This window comes from Limulus polyphemus, unplaced genomic scaffold (genome assembly GCF_000517525.1).
Source record: "Limulus polyphemus unplaced genomic scaffold, Limulus_polyphemus-2.1.2 Scaffold110, whole genome shotgun sequence".
NCBI lineage: Eukaryota > Metazoa > Arthropoda > Merostomata > Xiphosura > Limulidae > Limulus > Limulus polyphemus.
In genome coordinates, this window is record NW_013665720.1 from 887,973 (window position 1) to 913,087 (window position 25,115).

The 25,115-nt window shown below is 33.7% G+C and overlaps 1 protein-coding gene across 2 annotated transcripts in view; it reads left to right on the plus strand.

Moving 5' to 3' along the window:
- LOC106471143 (thyroid adenoma-associated protein homolog) overlaps window positions 1–25,115 on the plus strand; it is a 239,364-nt gene that overhangs the window by 16,565 nt on the left and 197,684 nt on the right. For both annotated transcript variants that reach the window (XM_022400635.1, XM_022400640.1), the window contains 4 exons: window positions 531–673; window positions 6,551–6,583; window positions 16,317–16,365; window positions 22,278–22,468. In XM_022400635.1, coding sequence (XP_022256343.1) covers window positions 531–673; window positions 6,551–6,583; window positions 16,317–16,365; window positions 22,278–22,468 — 416 coding nt within the window. The remainder of the gene's footprint in view (window positions 1–530; window positions 674–6,550; window positions 6,584–16,316; window positions 16,366–22,277; window positions 22,469–25,115) is intronic.

Here is a 25,115-nt window from a genome sequence, read left to right on the forward strand (position 1 = left end):
TTCAAATTACAACTACTCTTTAAGAGTCAATAGTTTGAGCATAGAATGAGTATCAGCAGCATGTTGTCCATGCTTATATGAAGTTCTCATTGCATGACATGCAAGTAATGGCAGCTGTTGATCAAGAAAGAGAGGCAGAAAGAATTAGAAATTTCCATGATATTTCATTATTGTAATACTAACTAAGATAATTTTTTCTTGGATTAAGTGACTGTTGAAATTGAGCCCCGGCTTTAAGTTTCAGGGTTTAAATGTTTTAAAAACTGAAATACTAAAGCTTATTCAGTACAATATGCTACTCTGTAACATTCAACCACTTGACAAGATAGAAGATTGTAAACTGCTGTAAAAGTTTAAAATTAATGACAAGATCTGTCTGTTATGCCCTATAGCTATGCAATGAAATATTTTATTGTGCCATCGTATAGATTTTTGTTTATAAAGCATTCTAAAGAACCTGACACTAGTTGTTTTAATACAGGTAGCCTGATGTTTGATATACAAGTAATTATTTGTTCTTATATGTCCAGTATTCTTCAGGATTTCTCTTCAGTTCACCATGAATACATACTCGGGTGTTTAATTAAGAACATAATACATAGGAAACCTTCACAAATTATGGACTTAAAAGATGTGGATAGTTTTTTTGGGCTTCTGGATGATTTTCCTGTGGGTAAGTGTTTAAGAACATACATTTTCTAAACTTTAGTTAGTAAGTTTATTATTAAGAAATTTCATTGGTGCTTGGCTGGTGTGTGTTGTGCCTCTTTTATATTAAATGAATTATTTTTAGTTCCATGTTTGTAGTTTTGAATTTTCTTCCTTGTGTCATTAATACTGTTACAGTTATCACAGTGTTTTCCGTTATTTGAGTGTGCACAAGGTCAGTTCACCGGACTGACCCTGCATTGAAGAAAGAATGTTCAGTGTAAATTTGTGTATCTACACAAAATGTGGCAAGGTTTTAGTAAAATGTACAAAAAGAGAGATATGTTACAAAAGTATTTTTACTCAAGATATGTCTTAATTGACATCAGTGCAAGGTTATGTTCATGTGAAGAATAAAAATATTTTGTCCATTAGCCATCACTTTTGAGCAACCTCTAGAACTTCTGAATGTATATCTACAGTTTTTTTTCAGGATCCGTATATTTTGCATGCCATTTTAATCTACTGTGAACTGTCACTAAATCAGCTATGAGAATAAAATAAATAGTGATAATTCTGACATCAAATACATAATGCCATGTTGAACAGCACTCTGTAAAAGGTCATGACATTTGCACTTTGACCATCACAAGTTCACATAGGGCTAATTTGTATGTATATATGATTATTATTTTTCTTCTTCTATTTGAATATACTATAGAGTGTTAGGTATTCGTTTTTGATCCCAACTAAAGGTATGGCTGGTGTTATATTTACGTTTAGCCAGGACAAATTTTTTAGGATATAACCATAACATCTTGTAAACTTCATAAAGATAATCTTTTACCATTTTTTTGTAATAGAAAATAATTTACTCTCTGTCAATGATGTTTTTCCATTGGACCGACCCTGTTTCTCTGAAGCAGTACATAGTAATTTGTACTATAATTCTGAATATAATAAGTATATTGTCATGAAAATATGCATTATAAGTCTTGTATACAAAAAACAGATTTATAGTAAAGTATTTATACTAAAGATTTGTCTGTTAATTTACAAAATCTTTACTGAATCAGCTGAAGTGTAAGGTGATTTTCTTATTAAGAATAAAAAAATATTCTTTTAATTTTACAATTTCTGTATTTCATTTACCTAAGCTCTAGAACTTTCTAAATGAATATCAAAAATTCTTTTTGGTAAAACTGTGTTTTATTTTACTTTCTCCACTCTAACAGAAAAAAAGAGAAGAAAAATATTAAATAAAGTAATAATATCCATTTTTCTAGAATGACTGCTGATTTATACAGACAATTACAATCATTTATTGAAACAGCCTCACCTGTCTAACTTTTCGCATGTCTGTTTGCTTTTAATTTTATTAATTTACAATGCCTTTTAGATCGTATCTAAGTAAGTCACAGGCATTGAATGCAGCATGAATACTTATTGTAAACAACTGATCAGGTTACAATCACCTGACACAGCTTGAACTGATATTGTGAACTCTTTTATTTAATTTCATGGTATAATAAGTTTCAAATTTTTATCATTTTAGTTATTTTCATTAGAAGTATACAAAATATTCTAAATGAGGCATAATTAGTGATTAGTATATATAAATAATTATTTCTGTTGTCTTGTAATCAGTACATCTATAAATACACTAAAAGTCTGTTAACTTCTAGCAAAAGAGCACAGATTCAATAGCTTGAGTGTCTTATCCATTACTGTGCCAAGATCCTTTTCTTCACTCACTACTCAGTTGGTTCCCGTCTATATGTGTGTGATTCAAATTATTTTAACCCAAATACATTACCTTGCCCTTACTATAATTAAAGATGATTTGCCTAATATTTGTCCAACAGCTAGAAAACCAAAAAGTTTAATGTTATCAGCAAAGTTTACTAATTTACTAATTGTTTCTCTTTCAGTATCATTAATATAGATAAGAAAGACCAAAGGCCCAAACACCGACAAATAGTAAGAAGGGTCCAGTTTGACTGCACCTTATTAATAATATTTTGCTTTCTCTTATTCAACCACCATACAATCTAGTTAACTAAATTTTCCCAGTCTATAGTCATATGTTTTTTTTAAATAATAAATGTGTGACTTCTTGTTCTTTTATTTTTTTGACCCATGGTTCTTAGAATATTAATGCTTATTGTTTTTGTTTTTTGTGTTTGAGTTTATTGATATGGTTTATTTTGTGTTTAGTTTGAAGAAATCATTAAAGAAAGTGAAATGTATGTATTCATTATATTAGAAAACTTTTATCTATTGTGTAGAAATGTTTTATTCATTTTTTTCTCTGCATGCTTAGATTTTCTTTGGTAAAAGTATGTAAAATAATATGTCATACACACCATATCTGCTATATCTAGTGCTGTTGACTTCTTTCAATACTAGGGATATGGAAGACATGGTATATTAACAAACTATGTGACTATAACCGTTACTGTGTGAGCTGAATTAATATCAGGGTTATTCAGATTAGCTGGGACATGACAGTCATAGTAGTGGATGTGATGCTATTTATATTAATAAATGATGTGATCACAGCTATTACAGTATGAGCTGGATTAATACCAGGGCTCTTCAGGTTGGTTGGGAAAGGACAGACATAGTAGTTGAGATGCTATCAATATTAAAAAGCTGCTTGACAACAACTGTTACAGTGTGAATTAAACCAACCATGACAATGTTTTCATAAAGCAAGAGCAATATCTTTATATAAGCCTAAATACCTAGATAATTACTTTTATTAAGTGAATATTTGTATTGAAATTAAAAGTTTATAATTGTAAAGGAAAACTAGTAGATTGCACTGTGAAGTTTTACTAGTCTAGTTAATAATTTTCCATCTGTTGGTAGTAGAGTTTCACAAATTTGTGAAATGACTGTTTAAGTTCACATCAACTCGTATGATGCAGGATGTCAAAATATGCTGTCTTTGTCCTTATTATCTAAAGTAAAATCTCATATGCTTCCCTGTAGAATTCTTCACCCTCTCTCTAGCTTGTAGGATGTAATTTGTAGCTAAGTGTGAAAAAAACTAATGTGATAGCTTACTGGTCTGTTCTGTGGTTGTTGAAATAAAAAGGTATCTGTTTTCAGTGTAGAAAGTATCAAGAGATTTAGCAAAATTTTCAGACTTCAAAAGTTTTGAATTTGAAAACCAATGAATAAAGGAAGAATTCAGTATAGCTTTGTAGCTTTAAAAGATTATTCATGGTTAGTCACAGTGGGTAGCTTTAACCTTTTTCCTGCCAATGTTACTTATGTGGAACACTATTTAAAGAACCTAGAAAATGAGCTGCAAATTTAACTCCAGCACTGCTTGCACTTTCTGTGTATTGATAACACATGTTCTCATCTCTATGAGAGAAATAAACAAAATTGGTCAAATATTAAAAGCTTCATAAATGCACAAAAAGTAATTTCAAAAAGCAGTTTTCATCCACATGGAATAATATGTGTCATGAAGAAATGATAAGAGCTCAAATTAATTTTGCTGAATACTACAATTTGGCTAACATATGCTAGTATGCCACTGTAACATATATGGTTTTGTTTTTCAATATTATTGGTTGAAAATTTGAGGAAAATTTCAATGTTCCATTTGTGGAACATTGGAAGGGTGGCACCACTGGTATATCAGAAGGTATAAAAGTGGCACTCACCCAACAGCCAAACATTCGTGTAATAAACCTACAAGTGTTAACATGTACAATTTCTTGTGAAGTGTTTATAATCAGAAATAAAGGAGAAAACAACAACAATTCCAAATATCTGATTTATAGGTCATGGATTCAGGATCTTTTTATGGGCATGTTGGACCTTATCACTGAACAAATAAACTTGTATGTCAACTGTGACAAAAACAACCTGAATTTCCATGCTTCACAAAAAGATATTTGCAACCTTCTGGGTATTCTACTGCTATCAGGCTACCACAGTGTGCCTGAAGAGCATCATTATTGGTCAACTCAGCCTGAATCGGGCATGCCGATTGTGTACAACACAATGGTAAAAACAGATTTATAACCAGAATCTTGCTCAAGAAGACAAGATGAGGAAGATTTCTCTATTGTACAATATGTTGGATGACAGTCTTGTACAATTTGGTGTGTACCATAAGTTGCTCAGTGTGGATGAGTCCCTGGTAGCATACTTTGGCCACCATAGTGCCAAAATGTTCATTAGAGGAAAATCAAATTGGTTTGAATATAAAATTTGGAGCCTTTTTTGATAGTGATGGTTATCCCCTACCAAAAAGTATGTGCATAAAGTGTAATGTTTGGCTTCATGCTGAAAGGGACAAGCAGTGTTTCAAAATCTACCGACACCTCTAAGTTCAGTGCCTACACAGAACACATGGTTTAGAGTGTTTCTTGTATATATTGTAAACTTTAGGATAATGAAAAGCATTGAAGAGAAACATAAGTTGAACATATGTATCATTTAATAAATTTTGATTTAGAAAGTTACGAGGTCATATTTTTCACTGTCTTATCACTAAGCCTCCATTGTTCCTTAAATGGAACATCTTGTAACTCTGAAACTGAAAGTGCTATGGGTCTGAGATTATAGCTGTGCTTTAGTTATGATAATTGTACACTTATATATGTAAAAATAATCAAAATTTGACAACGTAATCAATAGCTGGTAGGATAAAGGTTAAATGTTAACCTGGTATTGTCCTAAATCAAGAATTGTTCTGGTTAGTGATAACAATGTGTTCTCATTAAACAAAAACTTAAAATGATAACAATGCAGTGATTCATCAGTTGGATACCTTTACCATTTATATACATATAATAGTTATATATTCAACTACAATCTCAATAATATCTCAAGAAGTTCGGCCGGTTAGAAGACTTAAACCGTCACTGGTACATGCAAAATTTTATATAATTTACCATAACAACCTATAATAACTAATGAAAGTCCATTTAACTACACACAATTTACAGAGCAGGTTTGTTGCAAGTGTTGAATCTAAACCTAAGAACTTGCTAAAATGTATATATGATGATAAGATATGAGGAAGATTAGAGCAATAATAAGACTTACATTTTTAGTTAAGAAACCTTGCATTATATTGAGCTTCTCATACATTTCAGCTGATATAGTATGTAGCTTTCATTGTGCTAGCTATCCTAATCAATGATATAAGAATATATCTGGAACATACTCAGGTGGGAAATTTAGTAAGATTGAGCTGAGAATGTTAGACTTTGCATAGAAGTCTTTGATGGAGATCTTCTGGTGAAGTTTGATATTGAAGATGTATTTCTTGTTTTACTTAAATATTTTGTGACTTTGTTTAACATATAGTGTGATATCCCATAAAGTTTTAGTCCATTTGGATATAGCATGTACCACTTTAGCCTTGAAACTAAATCATCAAGTAGAAAAAAGATATCTTATTTCAGTTTTTCTATGCCCATTTTTTATAGCTTTTAGAACTGTGAGTAGTTGAAGCAGTATAATAATTCGCAATATTTGTTATTTTACTAAATTTATTTTTGCATGTATTACAGATATTTCATTTTACATTTTTGAGAAGTAAAATGAAAAATTGTAAAGTATTATATACCATAGGTAATATTGAGCATTCTGAATTTTTCAGATTGATATAATAATAATAAAATAATGAAAATGTTTATTATACTGTAATACCAAATCATGATTAAAATTCAGATATTAAAAGTAGTAGTTACCATTATTTTGTGTTCACTAGTTGGGTTGTTTTGCAATAGCTGATTTTATAAATGTTTATCTTTTTCTCATAAACCATGGATTTATTATAATGAAAGGTTTCAATTCTATGATTATATATTTTATAATTATGATTTTTTCATAAGATCATGTTATCAGTTACAACTTCCTCTTACAGGTTTAGAGGCTGTTCAGTTTGCCTTTCTGAAAGGTATGTTCAGTAATGAGTTTTTGAAATGAGTTAACTTCATTACAATTACTTTTAAGTACCTTAATCCATTACTTCACACAAATTACTATCATCAGCAGACTAATTTATAAGAACACAAGCAACTTTGAGAAAAACTTAATATTAACCCTATCCAGCTTGAAAGGGTGTCACTGATATCCCTTGATTTTTCATTCTCTCAGTGGAAATACTTAATCACACTGCATGCAACATAGTACAAACTTACTGATTAATATCTAGTGTTGGCTTTAAAAAATTAATATAATTTGATTTAGTTTTTTAGCATTTTTTAGGTTGTGAAATTCTCTAACTTTAGTTGTGAAACATTGTTTTGCAAAAAATATTCAAATACTTCCTTTCATCTTTGAATTTTAGTATTATTATTGATAAGAAAGTTCCATTTTATACAGTGCTACCTCTACTATCTGCATATGTCTGTTGCTGGCCATGTGTGGATAGTTTATGTATTTTACATAAACAATTACATTAAAAACCATAATGATAATACAACATTAGCATGTTACCTTTGATTTGGTGGTGGTCTTGATGAGAAGGGTGTGGTGATTGAAGGAAAAGGAAGATGAAGTTAGTGATCACCTTTTGGGTCAAAATGTGCAGATACTTGAAGTTTGTGGTAAGTTAAAGTACAGATATTAGAGGTAACACTTTACATCCATTAAGATTCAACTTCATTGATATTCATTTTGATACTCTGTTTTGTTAATTATCAGGCTAGTCAACAATGCTGTTACAATGACCTTTGTCACGTTAGGTTGCACGGTGTCACAATTAATTTTGGTCAGTCTGTAAAACTATTGTTTCTAACAGTATTCTTGGTCAAGAAAAATTTTCATCTAATATTTATTTTCAATAAATAATAAGATCTTTTAGTTATATGTGTTTGAATATGATAGACAATACAATAATATTCATTAAATAAAGATTAGTCATTGGAATATTTAGCAATTTGCCAACTGTATTTGCTAAACTTAACTAAGATTATGTGATATCTTGTGTCTTGTCAAAAAAGAAAATTTCAATTACCTTCTAACAAATAACATGAATACATTTCCAGGTATGAAAAGAATGTCTAAAGAAACTGTTAAAAAAGCTTTCCAGATCTGTGGTTTATTCTAAGTCTCCTAAAATTCACATTAAATTCCTGTGTTTATACCTGCAGGAAGTCTGTCTAGTCACTTTCCCATGAATTACTGCTTAAACCAGTTTATTTGATATTATAGTCTGCTCTATCCAATGGTATTTAAACTTTTCCTGTAGCTGCTTTTAAAGCTGTACTTCATAAGTAACTGCTCAGACCACTTGCCGTGACACTATAAAAGGATGAAAATGAAAGATTATAGTAATAAAACTAATAACAGAGATGGAAAATTATATGAAAAACAAGGCATGGATAATTATAAACTCAAGGAATGATAACTTCTTATCAAATATAAATTTATCCTTTGGGATAGACAGAAGCATTAAAAATGATTTATTAGTTACTTTTTGCAGGTGAGATTCCTTGGTGCTGCACAGAAATGGAAGTTTAAACTTTTGTTTTACATTTTTATTTGCAAATTACACTAAATGAGTATTACAGAATGACAAAATATAGTTTCAAAAATATTTTTGAGTTAAAAATTGTTGAAATTAAGTTAGGATTATTATTTATATGTAAATTGAAATATGATATGAAGTTTGCATCAAAGTTATCCTAAGGTCTTGATAAAGTTAATTTCTACATTTGTAAAGTAAAAGTTTGTTTGAAAGTAATTTAATTCCACATTTTTGGCTAAAAGCACCATAAAATGTTATTTTGTATCTTTATATGTAAAAAAGAGTATGGGAAATAATGTGTATCAATTTAAATAACTTAACTTTGTCCTTTTAAGGCTGTAAATAACTTAATTTAGGAACTGTAAAATCATTCTTATTATTAAAAAGTGAATTACAATGTTTAATTTTGAACTGGTTTATTGAATTTATTGGAATCCATAATTTTGGATTAGTTAAAACAATTTGCATCTTTGATAATTTGTTCTGAGTTTTTAATGCAATGCCAAAGGGCAGCAACATTTATTTTGTCTTTTCTATTCTCTTAGATGTCTCATATGTATAAGACGGCAAAATGAGGTCATAAATATTGCATGATTTATTAAGTAACACTTTTTACCTTAAAGTTCTAACAGTTTATGTATGTTTCTTCCATTTGAATATGAATTGTATGAAAACTAAGTATATTACCGGTATATGTTTAAGTTTAACTTGCATTCGGATTGAGGGCACACTGGTGTATTCCGTACATGTTGCTTATCTTACAAGATGACACACACATACACACACCAATACAGATAGAGGACATTTGTATCATTGTAACCATACAAGCAGAGGACATGCATACCAATACAGACAGATGATATTTGTATCATTGTAACCATACAAGCAGAGGACATGCACACCAATACAGACAAAGGACATTTGTATCATTGTAACCATACATTTGTGTAAAAAACCACAGTAAACAGAACAAACTGTCAGAAGTCTGATATTAGAGAAACTAGTTTTGACACATTTGTGTGTCCTCTTCAGTCTCATGTTGTCTTCTGGCAGGAAAAAACTGGTCAAAAAATGCCTACGTGACCCCTGATCTTGGAATTCTCTTGAGGATACAGGTGGTTAGGATGTTGTTAAATTTAAAGTGACCCTGAGAGGTGATGAAATTAGGCAGGCTTTTAATTAAGCAACTTTCGATGATTTTTCTTTTTACGTAGTTATCCATTTTGTATAATATTCTTGTTAATTTCCAATCAATTTGATGACCAGAATCTCTCATATGAAGAAAAATGGCATTGTTTTGGTTCCATATTTTTTGTCTTTTTATGTTCAGAAACTCTCATGTCAACACTTCTTCCAATTACACCTACATGACCTTTTTCACAGAATTGGCATGGTATAATATAAACTTCTTGTTTTTTATCTTCAGGTATTTTTCTGTTTGAAGTTAGGTTATTTTGCATGGTGTTTAGATATTTGTATATTATTCTAAAGTTATTCTTTCTTAATATTTTCTCAAGGGGTTCAATAGCCAATAAAAAGTGGTTTCAAATTATCATTGGTTGATCTTTCTGTATCTTCATGGAACAAGGTTTTTAATACTTTGAGATGGCAAGAATTCCAAAACATACTTACCTCCACTGACACTATAGCTATTTCTTGATCTTCAGGGTTTCCACTCTTTGCCCATCTAAGCATTGAAAATGCTTGCTCCTGTCTTTTATACCCCACTCATATGCCTATGGCAAATTCTAACTTGCAAAATTTTCCATAAACTTCAATGCACCCTCTATCTAGGTATTGTACATAATGATCATTTAGGTAATGTAATCACTTTTTCTCGACAAAGCATTTGGCATGGGTTTCTATAAGCAGAAGTGTGGTGATTATTCACATTTTACATTGTAACTTTGAACATGGTTAGCATTACTAAAGTTATGTCTTTGTTTATATTTATAAACTACTTTAACAAAAAGAATGTACAGATGGTTATGAATTCCTGAGCTAATGTTTCTACTAAGAAGGCCAACCAGATTTCTTCTTTTCCACCTCTGCTTATCTGGTGTTTGTTAATGGCCACGGGAGGGGTCACTCTCAGTCGAAGTTGTCAGTGATATGATCAGTAGCGAGATAGAGACATGAAGACAGAGGGTATCTCCCCAGGGGTTTCTGAGGCGGCTTTTGCAAATGAACTGGGACCAACTGGGGAGAATTTAGACTAGCTTTTTCCGGCTCCTTCTTCTACCAGGTTGGCCTCAACAAAGGATCATCTTGATTAGCCACCTCCATCCCATTTTCTTCAGTTGGTTTCTGAAGTTTTGGGGGGTGTCTCCTATTGCATTTGACTCTACTCCTTCCTTGTTGGCAGAAAGGATGGCAAGTGGCAATTTGGTTTTTCCCCATTCTCCTGATATTGTTGTTCATGCTGGGAGATTTGCTGCTCAGTTACACAATGGAATACCTATGTCTTGTCCCCCACTTTTATTGCGACAGCATGCTTTAGCTTATCACAACCAGGAAGAGATATATTTAGATTCTCAATGGAAGGACATCCTTTTGGAATCTGTGGTCACTTCAAACAGATCACAGTTTTCTTGGATTCGTCTTACTCTCACAACTGTCCTGAGATATTTATCTTTGGTCCAACTTTTATCAGAAGCTTATCAATGCTCCCCTCAGGAATTTGAGGAGTTGGGGATTTTGCTGAAGTCTACCTCAGTCAGATTGTCTTCTTTAGTTCTTTCTCTGGTTTTCGATTCAGCTCATTTACATTCTTCTTTATCATCATAAGGCTTCTCTCCCTTCTGTCACTAATATGGGAGTGTTGGCTTGTAGTGTTTTCCAACCCCTCCTTCAGTTCCCAGGTCTGTTGGTTCTCATAATAGAGTCCATTGGGACTCCAGTGGGAGCATGATTACATCACTTTCTGCACATCTGGAGTTTTTTCACCAGGAATCCTTGTGTACTCCATTTTCTGGCTTCAGGGTTGGTCATTCAGTTTACATCACCTCCACCATTATCTGCACAACCAGTTGCATTTTCACCTCCAATAGGTCCACTGCGAGTGGAGCTTCATTTCCAGGCCATAAGAGAGTTGTTAGTCAAAAGGGCAGAAGAGAGGGTCGATTCCGTTATTCTAGGTATTTTTTTCCATTAACTTGTTGTACTCAAAGACAGGAGATTGGCATCCTATCATCATTCTGTCTTGACTCAACCAATTTTTAGATCCTTTTCACTTAACAATGGAATTTCTTCTCAACCTACAATGGCACTTTGCACCAGGGCTCTGGATGACCAAGCTTGATGTTACTGATACTTATTTCCATATTCCCATAGCAGAATCTTCCCGGAGGTTTCTCAGATTTGTGCACAAGGGTGCTGCAGTTCAGAACTTTACCTTTTGATCTTGTGTCAGCACCTTATGTCTTCTGCATAGTTGTTCAAGCTTTTTCTTGTCATCTGCATTCCTTGGGCCTGTGCACACATCATTATATGGACAACTGGCTCCTTCTGTCACCATCAGTTAGCAGAGCAACACTCTCAGATTCTCCATTCATAAGCCGCAAAAGGGGGACTTCCTTTTCAGACTGGAGAAATCTATTCTGTCACCAGTGCAATATCTCATTCATCTGGATGTGTTTTTCAATACTCACTTAAGCCATGCTCATTTAACCTCTATCAGGTTTCAAGCCATGGAAAAAGCCATCAGGCTTTTACTTATGTTTCCTTCTTCTACAGTGTAGATGGTTCTCTCTCTTTTGGGGATGCGGGTATATCTCGAGCCTCTCATTCCTTTGGGATGAGCACATATGAGGCCCCTTCAGTGGTCACTGCACAACCAGTGGATCATGCATTCTGATCCTTTAGATCATCATGTCTCATTACTCAGGAGCAGCATCGTCAATTGCGATTGGTGGTTGGATTGGAACAACACTACTATTAGGGTACCTATTCCACCAACTCATCCTAAGATTCATCTGTTCACAGATGCATCTCTTCTGGGATGGGGAGCTTATCTTCGAGGTCAGGAGTTCCAGAGTATTTGGACAAAAGACGAGTCTACCCTCCATATCAGTGTTCTTGAATTACTTGCAGTACACTGGGCAATGGTTCAAAGTCTGTCTCTCTTGAAGGGAAAAATTGTCATGATACATTACAACAATGCCACAGTGGTATCTCAGATTTCTCATCAAGGAGGAACACATTCTGGAGACCTTTGTTTTTGTACCTTGGTTCTTCTCTACTGGACTCATTCCCAACACATAAGTCTTTTAGCATGTCATGTTCCAGGAGTGATGAATTTAATTGAAGATCACTTGTCTCAACTCAACCAGGATTCTTCCGATAGAATGGATGCCACATCACAAGGTTTTTCAATGGATTTGCTCTAAGTTTGGTTCTTCAATGATTGATGTCTTTTCGACTCATTGGAATTCTCAACTGCAGTTGTTTTGGTCTCTAATACTCATCTTCAAGCATTGGCAGTAGATGCGTTTTGTCAGGACTGGACACGTTTACATCTGTATGCCTTTCCCCCAGTTCAGTTCTCTTGGTTGCACCATATTGGCCAGCTCAAGCGTGATTTCCACTTCTTTGGTATTTGCAGGAATGTCCACCTCTACTGCTTCCACACTGGCAGTCTCAGTTGAGACAACATAGATCAGACATTCTCAACCCAGATGCTCATAAACTCAGTTTTTGTGCTTGGAAGTTATGCAGTCTCTTCCCCGACATAAGGGTTTAACTTCTAAGGCTTCTCTGTATGTAACTAAGTTTCTCCATTGTACAACAATGGCCGTTTATCAACGGAAATGGAATACTTATCGTCAGTGGTGTATTAAAAGGAATTTATACCCTGTTCATCCTAAAGTATCTACCATATCCCATTTTATGACTTGGGTATTTGAGAGGGGTCTTCCTTCATCTACAGAGCTTTATATAAGGCATCCTTATCACTATTTTTCTGTAGTACAAATATCAGAATGTCTTTGAATCCTCAGTACTATCAGGTCTATTCAAATCCTTTTGTATTCTTTGACCCAAATGACCTTTTAAATTACTGAATAGGGATTTTACAGTTGTTTATATGCATTGTCTCACCCTCACTTTGAGCCATTAGCTTCATGTCTTTTGTTTCACCTTTCTCATAAATTGTATTTTTTGTTGTTGTTGGCTTGTGGACATTGTTGGTCAGAATTCTTTGCAATCCATGTACATCAGACTCTTTATCATTCCACATTTGTCCTGCTTTATCCCGATAGGTATTTTCTTCCCAAGACTCTGGCAGCTAGGGAAGGGGAAAGATCTTTCTTACCATTCCATCTGCCAGCCATTTCTCATTTTTATGAGTGGCTTGTAGATTTTGTTGGTTGGAGTTGTTTGGAATTCATGTGTATCAGACTTTTTATCATTCCACATTTGTCCTGTTTTACCCCAACAGGTCTTTTCTTCCCAAGAAATTGGCAGCTAGTAAAGGGGAAAGTTCCTTCCACCAATCCATTTGCCAACCTATTCTCACCTTTATGACTGCTCTGATCCTGATTGTTTGTTATGTTCTGTTCAGGCCATCAAGTGTTCTTTAGCTCATACTAACTCATTTTGAGGTAGTAGGAATTGATTGTTCATTCATTGGAATCCTTTTACTTCCCATGACTTATCTCCCGTTATCCTAATGTGGTGGCTTCGTAAATTGATTCACATGACCTATAATGGATTATTGTTACAGGAGAGGAATCTTTTGCATGTCACATCTCATATCTCTATGTCAATAGTTGCCCAGTTGAATTGCCCTCTGGAAGACATTGTGCAGGCTGGTATGTGGGCTACTCCTAATACTTTCCTGTCTCATTTCTTACATGATCTGGCAATTTTCTGTTGGTTTTTGACTACCCCCTGTAACTATTTTCACCACATCTGTCAGATTTTAACCACAGGTGAATATTTTCCTCAATCATATACTCTTTTATTTCCATAGTCCCTTTATTCTTCTCCAGATCCCATTCTGTGGTGATTGTTGCCCAGGTATGCTTTCTCTTTTCAATTCTGCACTAGCAACCACTTTCACTATAATTATTACAGGTTGCAACAGGCTCTGTAGAAATGGGGTGTCCCATAAGACTATCTAGGCACCTACTGGATGGTATTACCTTATTATTATGGACTATCATGAGTAAAGCTAAAGGGGATCCTGCCCATCCCTGCTGATTTTGAGGTTTAATAAATCAGGGTCGGTTTGCCTTTAAAAATGTAAGAAATTTGGTTCACCTATTGCGTAGTTTGCAGACCACTGTTCCTCAGGACTCCCCAACGTGTATTAACCCCCAGACTCTAATAGTGGAGCTTGGGAGTCCTTACTACCCCCAGTTCTAGTTGCTGGGGTGGTGGACAGAGACTTTTCTTCCACTCTTGGAGAAGAGGGTAAAGTTGGGGGTTCTCCTACTCGAGTTCCTGGATGTTTTTTCCAGATGTCAGTAGGAGTGGCACCAACCTCCGCAGGAGCCTATTCATAATTCAGGTTTACATTTGACACAAAGCTATCTGGCTGGGGGGTGCATGGCCTTTCTCTTTGAACAATGTCGATTTTGTATGTTGTTCATGGAAGAAGGTCCACTGTCTCCATAGTCCCCATCCTAGGTCCTTGGTTGAGCACAGGTTCTGTGTCCTCTCTATAATTTCAGGGGCACGCAGAATACTCTTTGCCCATTTGGTTAGAGAGTGAGAATGAATGTTCATAATTCCAGACCGGTTGAATTTTGTTCCTTTGGTTGAGTACAGCATACACAATCCCTTGGTTTCGAGCACGGGGGTGTTGCCTTTGGACTTCTTCAGGTGGAGGAGAAATTTTGCCCCCTTCAGTGTTGCTTACTTTCTCCTTGTGATTCCGGTGGTGTGAAACACATCACTCTATAGCTATAGGTTGGGATCCAATCAAAAGTATATATAACATTGCAGTCCAATAGCCCTAGCAACCAACATGGGATATAAGTACCACGACCCCGAAATTGCAATCCTCAGTTGTGGAACCTCAGCTATATGGTTGAGGCTGGCCTATACTGACAATTACTCGTATTCTATTCCACCTTTGATATAGGAACTGAGTTCCTGATAAAAAGCATACCTGCTATGGATCGTGTTAAGTTCCCCCACTCTTGTACCATCTTTATCTTTGTACACTCCTGTTCTATACAGGTGCTTTCTGTATGGTTCATTCCTGCACTGGCCCTTCCACTTTCTCAATGTGGGATTCTAGCTATAGTGTCAGTGGAGGTAAGTATTATTGGAAATTTACTTCCAGTTTGGGAAAATGTTAACTTTTATACAAAATGGATAACTACATAAAAAGAAGAATCATCAAAAGCCTGCCTAATTTCAACACCTCCCAAGGTCACTTTAAAGTTAACAACTTTCTGACCTCCTGTGCCCTTAAGGTAATTCCAAGATCAGGGGTCATGTAGGTGTTTGTTGACCAGTTTTTTCCTGCCAGAAGACAATGTGAGACTGTGGGTTTCCACTAATTGCTATTCACGATATTTTGTTTTATTATTATGCACTTATGCATTTGAACAAAAATGCACTAGATTAGGAAAGGTTAAAAAAACAGGAAGTAATTCAAGTTGAACTGACCAGTGTTCACATTATACCTTTGTAACTTGTTTGAGTAAAAGCTAGTTTATTTACTTGCATGTAGAATGTAATGTACAAAATTGCAAATTTAAAAGTACTATTGCATAATTCTCAAACTGGTAAGGACACAAACCAATCAATTCATGCAATTTTGGTTTTTACTTTGCATTTTGTACTTATTCAGTGAAAAAAATTCATAAAAAACTAACTGTTCCTTTACTTGTTTCACAAAACATCTTTATTTATCATTTTTATTTTTCAGTCTAGTCATTTTGGAAAGTTTCATTGTTCATGTTGATACACTCACAAATGATGTAAATTGCAATGTAGCATCACAGAAGACAAGTATTTTACAATTTAGTACAGAAAAAAAAATATTACAGATTGAAAACAAAAGTAATGTAGACTTTTACAATCAGGATTTTATTTTTTATAATTCAACCTAATTTTTTAAATATGCAGTGACATTTTTGTGTGTATGAAATAGGATTCAGTAATATCCGTTCTTAATTTGATGAAGTTAATTTTATATTTACAGTGATAAAATATCTCAGTGATGCCTTAGAATTACTACACCACCAGTTAAAGTAAGTTCTTTGTTTTTGTATTTTTAAGGTGTTATTTTTTCTGTTATACAAATGTAATTTGGCTTTGATAATAAATACATTTATCTTTCAAATAACAATGCTAAAAATCACAAATCTTTTACAAAGTTTTATTTCTCGGGGTATATAGTATGATGGAGGTTTTTGGGTTATTTTCCACTTTATCTAAAGTTAGAAAAAAAGTAAGTTTTTGTTGCTTTTAATGAGTAAAACCCATAAAGAATAAAATTGTATTTACTTTAAAATCACAAGTTCTAAAACATACATACCTCCGCTGAAACTAATAGCTATTTCTCAAATCTTCATCTTTGCCACCTAACATTGTGTTTGCTTGCTCCAGTCTTTATATACCCCAATCAACTGCCCTCGTCAATACTTAATTTGCAAAACTTTACACTGGACCTCACACTCCCTCTATGCAGGTACTGTATATAAGAACTGTATACAGACAATAAAATCACTTTTTCTTGACAAATGCGAGCATTCAGACTAATGTTTTGCGATTTACATTTTCTAAATTTTCGCTTTCTAATAATCGGGAATTCTTTGTTTGTTATACAGAGATATATTTCATTGAATTTCTTTTTTCATACAGAGATATATTTCATTGAATTTCTTTTTTCCTACAAATATATGTAAAAAAATAATAATTTGGATATGGATTCCCATGTAACGGTTTCAAGCACGGAGGCTACTCAGCCTTCATCTATTCCCCCTTCGTTATCTAGTGTTATCTTTGTTATCAGTAGTCAGGGGGAGGGGGGAGCCACTCTCTGTGGAAACTGTCCATGACCTCATTCGAGGTGAGATTGAGACCTTCGTGCAGCCTGGGAGTATCTCTCTGAGAGATGTTGATTTGAATTTGCATTCAGAAATGGATATTCTGGGGAGAATTTAGACTCCCTGTTTCCTACTCCTTCTTTCACTAGAGCTTCATCTCCTGAGGACTCATCTGATCAGCCACCTTCTGCCCATTTTTCTGCAGTTAGTTACACATATTTGTGAAATTTTGGAGATGCAACCAGTTGCTTTTGAGTTTACCCCTGCTTTGTTGTCTGATCGTTCTCAAGAGGATTACTTAGTTTTTCCTCTTTCTCCTGATATTGCTGTGCATGCAGGGAGGTTTGCAACACAATTACGTGAGGGTGTCGTTACGCCTTCTCCCCATCATTTATCTGAACAACATACCCTGGTGTATCATCATCAGGATGATATATATTCGGACACTTAAAGGTTGGATCCGTTGTTCGATCTATGGTGTACCAAGTACAAACCTGTTATCTCTTTTAACAGGTTGCAATTTTCGTAGATTTGTTTGACTCTTACTACTGTTTTAAGATACTTCTCTTCTCTTCAACTTTTGTGTGAAGCACATTACCGATTGTCTCAACAATTTGATAATGAACTAGGTCACGTTTGTCCTTTTCAGGACTTGCCTTGGTGTTGTGGTTGGTCTGTTGCTGGGACTTGTTGAGTTGTGATGCATTTTTGGAGGGTATTCACTTACCTTCTTCTGCTCTTCGAGATTTATGGGAAGCACCTTTTCTTTGGCCTATTTATTTGTTGGAATTCCAGAATCTTTAGAAGCCAAAGTTGATACAGCATGTTTACAGTTTTCCTTATTGTTTTTGGCTGCTTGACCATATTCTTCTTCCACTCCTTGTTTAATTGGTTCTCTTAATCATTTTCCTCCTTATTCTCAGGAGATATTTTGTGGGTATGTGGACTTCTCCCGACACGTTCATCATGATCTGGCAGTTTCCTCCACACTCAGTTCCCAGTTGCTTGGGTGGTGGACAGAGGATTTACTTTCTGAGTGTTGAGTTTTCTCTACTCTGGAAGAAGAGGGGTGAAGTTGGGGACCCTCCTACCTGGGTTCATGGAAGTTTTTCCCAGATGTTGGTAGGAGCAGAACCAGCCTACGTTGGAGTCTACTCGTAAAACCAGTCCAGATTTGACGCTTAGCTATATGCTGGGGGGGGGGGGGTGCTTGGATGCTCTTATGAACACTGTCAGGTCTTATGTTGTTCATAAATCCAAATGGAACCTTGTCCCATCTTTGGTTCTTGGTGGGACAGTGTTCCACATCCTCTTCTTAATTCCATGGGTAAGCAGAATTCTCCTTGCCCACTTGGTGGAGGAGTAAAGACAACTGTTTGTAAATCCAGACTGGATAAGTTCTGGACTTTGGTGGAGTATGGCATATGATCCCATCAATCCAGACCTGGGATGTTGCCTTTTGGACTTCTTCAGGTTGATCAGAAGGATTGTTCACTTTGGTGTTGCTTTTTTTCTTTCATAAATCCAGTGGTTGAAAATGCATCATTCTGTGGTTACTGGTAGGAATACTATCACAAAGATATATATATCTGCAGTCTAACTGCCCTGGCCACCAACATAGAATATGGGTACCATGACCCCTTAAATCCAACTTGAGTTGTGGAACCTCTGCTGTTTTGTCGGGACTGGACCATCATACTTGTATTATATTCCACCCTTTTGAATTTTCTGTAGTTCTGGCTGAAGAGAATACCTGTTCTGTATGTAGTGCGGTGTTCTCCACTTTGAAACCACTTCACGTGGTACATATTTGTCCTCTGCAGATACTTTCTGTATTATCTCTGTCTTCACTGGCCCCTCTGCCTTCTCAATGTTGGATTCTAACTGTTAGTGTCAGTGGAGGTATGTATGTTTTGGAAGTTATCATTTTCCTAAACTGAAATGTATTTCCAAACATACTTACCTCCGCTGGCTCTCTCCCTCCCTTCCTCCCCACTAAGAGCTGGTGTTAGTGACCGTAATGTTGTAAGTCTTGAACAAGTGATTTTATTGTCTGCATACAGTATCTGCATAGAGGGCGTGTGAGGGCCAGAGTAAAGTTTTGGCAAATTAGATATTACCGAGGGCAGTAGAGTGGGGTACATAAAGACTGGAGCAAGCGAACACAATGTTAGATGGCAAAGATGAAGATCGAGAAATAGCTATTAGTGTCATCAGATATAGGGTATAAACACCTAAAGCCATCATGTTGATTACTGTGTTCTCATTCTGCTTAAATTATGATTATTTATATTATTTCTAAATGCATTATATCCATTCTGACTTGTTATCATGTTGCTTTATTGGCTACTTTTGTTTTTAACTTGTTCCATTCATCTGGTTTATTCTGCCTTCCACTCCCTTCTACTATCCTGATTAGGATCTTTTTTATTGTCTTGAAAGCTCATATATCATAGATGTTTTTGAGATTTTGGCCTATCGTTCCATTTTTATATTTATCCTACAAAATTTATTTTTCCTTTCATATTGGTTTCAAGTCGTTTAGATATGTATGTGATTGATTTCTGTGTAGAATGTCTTTGTCTTTATCCTGATGAATTTTACCTTCTGAAACTTGGGGCTGCAAATAAAGGGGATTTTGTGTGTTTTCATTATCCTTTCTTCTCTTACATATTTTATTAATTATGCTGACCTAGATAGGTTATATTTAATTTTGATGGTTTATTATTACTTGGGTCATAACTAATCTGACTGTTCATTTACTCTTTTACAAGAAGTTGTTCATTTTCTGGAGCTTATCACTGAGGGAAAAATCTGTTGTTTGTCATACTTCTGAGTTATTTGAAGCCCATAAACTTCTTTTGCTTTAATGGTAACTTGTAAAGGGAGTTCCATTACATCCTATTAACTTTGGCACCCTGCTGTCTCTGTGGCAGCAGTAATTTATTATCCTCAGGAGAAAATTTAATTTCTTGCATATGGATGACACTTAGTACTTTTATTTCATTTTTATCTGTATCATGTTGCTGCTTACTTCTGCATATGTGTTCTAACTGTCTCCACTAATGGGCTTGCAATCTAGTGGGTGAGCTCATTTCCTTTTTAAGTCACAATCTTTCTTGAATCATATTGAGACTATTGCTTGTTAAACTTGTTTATGCTTGAAAGTAAGTATGCATGCATGTGTGTGTGTATCTATATATTTATCCAAAATAAAGGAAGATTTCCATCCTTGTAGCTGGATGTTTACTCAATGGAAACTGTTTGCTTTAACAGCATCTAAATGTGGACTTGGCACTATGTGTTTCCAGTATTAAGGAACACGTTATTTGCTGGCTATTAGAAATAATATATACCTTTCCATTTTAAATTTGATTTGACTATCACATTCTTTCTTTGGCTTATGAGACCCACATGACTTTTTGGATTGGTCCAAGTCTAACTACATCCTAAGTACATCACTCTTTTTCCTATGAGTTGTAAGGAGTTCAGCATACTCCTTCCCTTCTGCTTTCTAATTTTCTTCTTTCTGGATCATTTTGCTTCTCTTGTCTCTTGCTTCTGATTGCTGTCAATAGTGGTTTTGCAATTTAAGTGAGTGTGTAATGGCATGTTTATATATATGTATATGTATATATCATATTTTAATATTATTGCTTGTTCCTACATGTTTATATGTAGGTATATATATATATATATATATATATATATGACTGGGATTTTCCTCAACAGGGACTGTTCATATTTGCTTCAACAGCCTCTAAGAATAATCTTATGCTATGTACATTTCAACTGCTGCAAAATCCATTATTCACCCATTTTTTGAAATGTGGTATTCCTCTTTGTTTAAAATTGATTTACTCATTATACTCATTCTTTTACTTATGCATTCCATATATAACAACTAATAAATAACATTTTGTAAATGTAAAATGATGTAAGGATGGCAGTGCCAAAAAGAATGCAAACAAGAATATAGGGATGATACAGCTATACTTAAATCTTCCCTACATGACCTTCAATATTAAAATTTAATGGTACACTGTAAAATACATGAGTACAAAATGGTTACATGGTTGGTCAATTTGACTGATTTCATAGCAAGAGTCTGTAATAATCAAGACATGTTTTGACTTGGATTTCCTTGTATAAAAGACCTAGGATCTTAGTTACACTACATTGATGCCTGCCCTACATTACCATGATATTATCATAAACAGACTACATACCATCAGTCAGGAATATATAACTTTCGTCTACAGTAATATTGAAGTCAAGTAAGTATTTAACAGTATAATATTAAATTGTAATATTGAAAGTCATGTAGGGATGATCTATGTATACCTGTGTTTTGTCACTTTGGACTCTATTTTGAGGCCATTTATTTAATTGTAAACGTTTTTTTGTAAGGACTTAAAAGAAAATACAAATTTACAGACTTTAAAGAATCAATTCCAGAAATGCTGTAAACCATTTCAGGGTTTGTGTTGAAGTACTGATGTACACTTACTTTATCCCAATATAAACCAGTGCCTACAGTTAAATATGTGTTGTTTGAAACTTTTAAAATTGCTATAAATTTTATCTTACCACGAGTTAATGAACGCTATTCTCACCATCACAATTTTTGGAAATTGTACTCACACTGATGATAGTTAAGGTGAAGTAGATATGTTTTTCAAGTGAAGAAGTTCATGTAAACAGACATAAAAGTAAAGAATACTTCTGTATTAACCACAAAGACCATTTATCAGTAAGTACAGTGGAACATCTTTTATTGCTTTAAAAATAATTGTTTGTTTTGTTAACATAAGTTGACATATTAGTGTTTGCCTTCAACTGCTCTTCCCAGTGATACAAGGCTAGGACACTAAAACATCACAATACTTCTTTTCTTATAGCTTTGCTTTTAGCCATTCTTAAAATCATTTTCAGGTCATATCATGTTGTGATAAAATCAAAGAATTAGAAATTTACATTCATATATTAAACAGAGATTACATGTTTTTTCACATTAAATAATTTTTATCTCTCTCTGGGCCAGGACTTTAGTTTTCTTCTAAAGAAAAGTGGTAATTGTTTACCACATATTATTGACATATTGTTTATTCCAGTCAAGATAATAATCTGATGGAGTTGACAGGACTTTTTGATATGTGTCAAAATGTTGTAAAAACCTTATCATCAGTTCTACAGACATGTGGAAAGCAGTTGTATGACTGTTTACACAAATTTCAGCAGAATGATGGATTGTATGAATCTATTTGCAATGTATCAAAAGTTATTGCCATGCTTTTGGAAAAAGGTAAGTGTATAAGAAGAAAATTTAATGATAATAGCATATTAAATGGTTCATTGATGTTTCTTTAAATCACCTTTTTTAACTTTTTTAATGGGTGTACATAAAAGTTTTAGTAGTAGGGCCCAAAAATGAAGTTTATTTTTATAAAATAAAGTATTGGTAAAGTTAATTGTAGTTCTTTGATGAAGAAAACTTTTTATGCAAAAAGAAATTAAACCATATTTATAACCAATCACAAGTGCAGAGAATTAAAAGTACATATTACTTTATTCTTTTTACTAAAATATAGACTCAAACATTGTATATTGAAAATAGTCTTAAAATATTATCAGTATAAAGGTCAGATTTAACTTGATCTACAGATCAAGTATCTACATTTGTTTCTAATGTATTGAGAATACTTATAAAAGTGGTGTTGAAGTATTCAGAACATGTGTGAGTACATGTAGTTATGAAGTATCTACAGTCAATAGTAACATATTCTTAACATTGACACAAATAGTGTTAAGGTATTTAGAACATGCGAGTATGTACAGTGATGAAGTATCTACAGTTAGTTTTAATCAGTTCTTAACATTTACACAAATGGTGTTGAAGTAATGAGAATATGTACAAGCAGTACTAATTATATAAAACACACATAATTAATACAAAAATATATATAATGAAACAAAACTTTCAACTACTAGCTAGTGAAATTTACAGAACATTTTTAAACAGTGGAGTGTAAATAAAAGCCTTTAAATCTCTCAGTGAAATATTAAGTTAATGTAAACCAGTATTTAAAAAGCAGATCTTAATAACCGTTCGTATATTCATAAATAAACTAGTAATGAAGCATTCTAAATGTACATAATTAGGTATTAATAAGATAGATTTCTTTGTTATTATCCAAAAGACAATTAATAATGAAATTATTATAACAATGCAAATATTTATGAAGAAAAGTTATTCAGAATTAACATTTTTTTGGTGCTGAAGTAAGTTATCCATGACATTCAATAATTATACTTAATTATTCAGAAAATACACAATACAATCATTACTAAAGCAACAGTGAAGTCTGCAGAACAAACACAAGTAATACTAAAGTATTAGGATTATAAAAGAAGTTTTGCTGAAGTATGATGTGAATGCCTTTTACAAGCTGGCAGAACATGTTCTCAACATGAACCACAGGAATTTCACAAACATTTTAATAGAACATACAGGCAAAACCATCTTAAAAAACAGATGTGTTCTTGAAACAACACTCAAGACCTTCTATCTCAATGGCTAAGGCTGCTAAAATATTGATAATAGCAAAAAAGTTGATTTTCCAATTGTTCAATAAAATTCATCCATTTTTTCTTCATATTATTATCATTATTCATATTATTCATATTTCACAAGCCTAAAGAAAAAATGGCTATGAGCATTTTTTCAATCCTGGTCAAACCTACTAAAAATTATCCTACATAGGTCATAGGACTGTTTTTATGTTGATTCTTGAAAGATAAGTGGAGATTTTTATCAGTTTTTTCATTGCTACTGGCCAAGTTTCTCTTTGAAGCCATTCAAACACCAAAGCTTACTGCAAAGACGGCTAGGTATACTGCACCAAAATCTATGCACAGTTACTAAACAAAATCCTGTGAAGGTTGTAGGGCTATTTTTAAGTTGATTCTTGAAAGTCAAGATTTCCGTTCAACACAAGCTCTTCAAAGCTATTCAAGCATCGCAGAAATGTAGAAGCTATTTAAGCACTGTTATACTAATCGGAAAGGCTTCGTTTTATTAGAATAAACAATGTGTATTTTTATAACAGTGTCTCCAGCCTTATTATATTATTATTGATCATGATTTTAAAAGCTGCTACAGAATAAATGACTAAGAATATTTTACTGAAACCTGGACAATAGTAATGAATGTAGGATTGAGTATGTCATAGGGTAGTTTTAAAAGTAATTCAAACACCTTCATTTTTTTGTCCTGAAGAATTTCTCTAAGTCCTTTACTTTCCCCCATTGAAAAAATTTAGTATTTTACTAATGCGCATTAATTGAGAAATAATTTGTGCAACTTATAGTGCATTACTTGGAAAATGCCATGTCAACAGTATCTATCAATATTAGTGGAGTCAAAATAGGGTTTTGTAGCTTGAGAGAAAATTTAGACACTATTTCCAGCGTAATTTGTTTACTTTTTTTTAGACTCTCTAATTATACGCTTGAATATATTATCTTTGCATTTTGAATAAACTTGTTTCTGTACTTTTTTGATGATCCCTTTTCTCCCTTTTGAAATTAACAGTTTTTCATAATCTTGTTTCTTAAGCTTTATTATGTCCTTTTATGGAGAATACATTTTAAGCTACATATGTGCATATGCATTCAGTTGAATGTTAGATGTTTTTCAAAAGTTTACTGCTGCATTGGCTTTTTTTCTTCCCAACCATTATTTACTGAGTTAGGTGGTTTTGACCCGAACACACATTTAACAAGTGTCGAGTACAAAGGAAGCTGCTCACAACACAATTGCATATAATAGTTTTTTATAGCCACATAAATCAACTTTTTTAAAAAGTTTATGGACATTTGCAGTGTTTCATATAGTATATCTGTTTAAGTTTTTGTGCAAAATACCAAGCCAATTTTGCTATAGGCTTGTG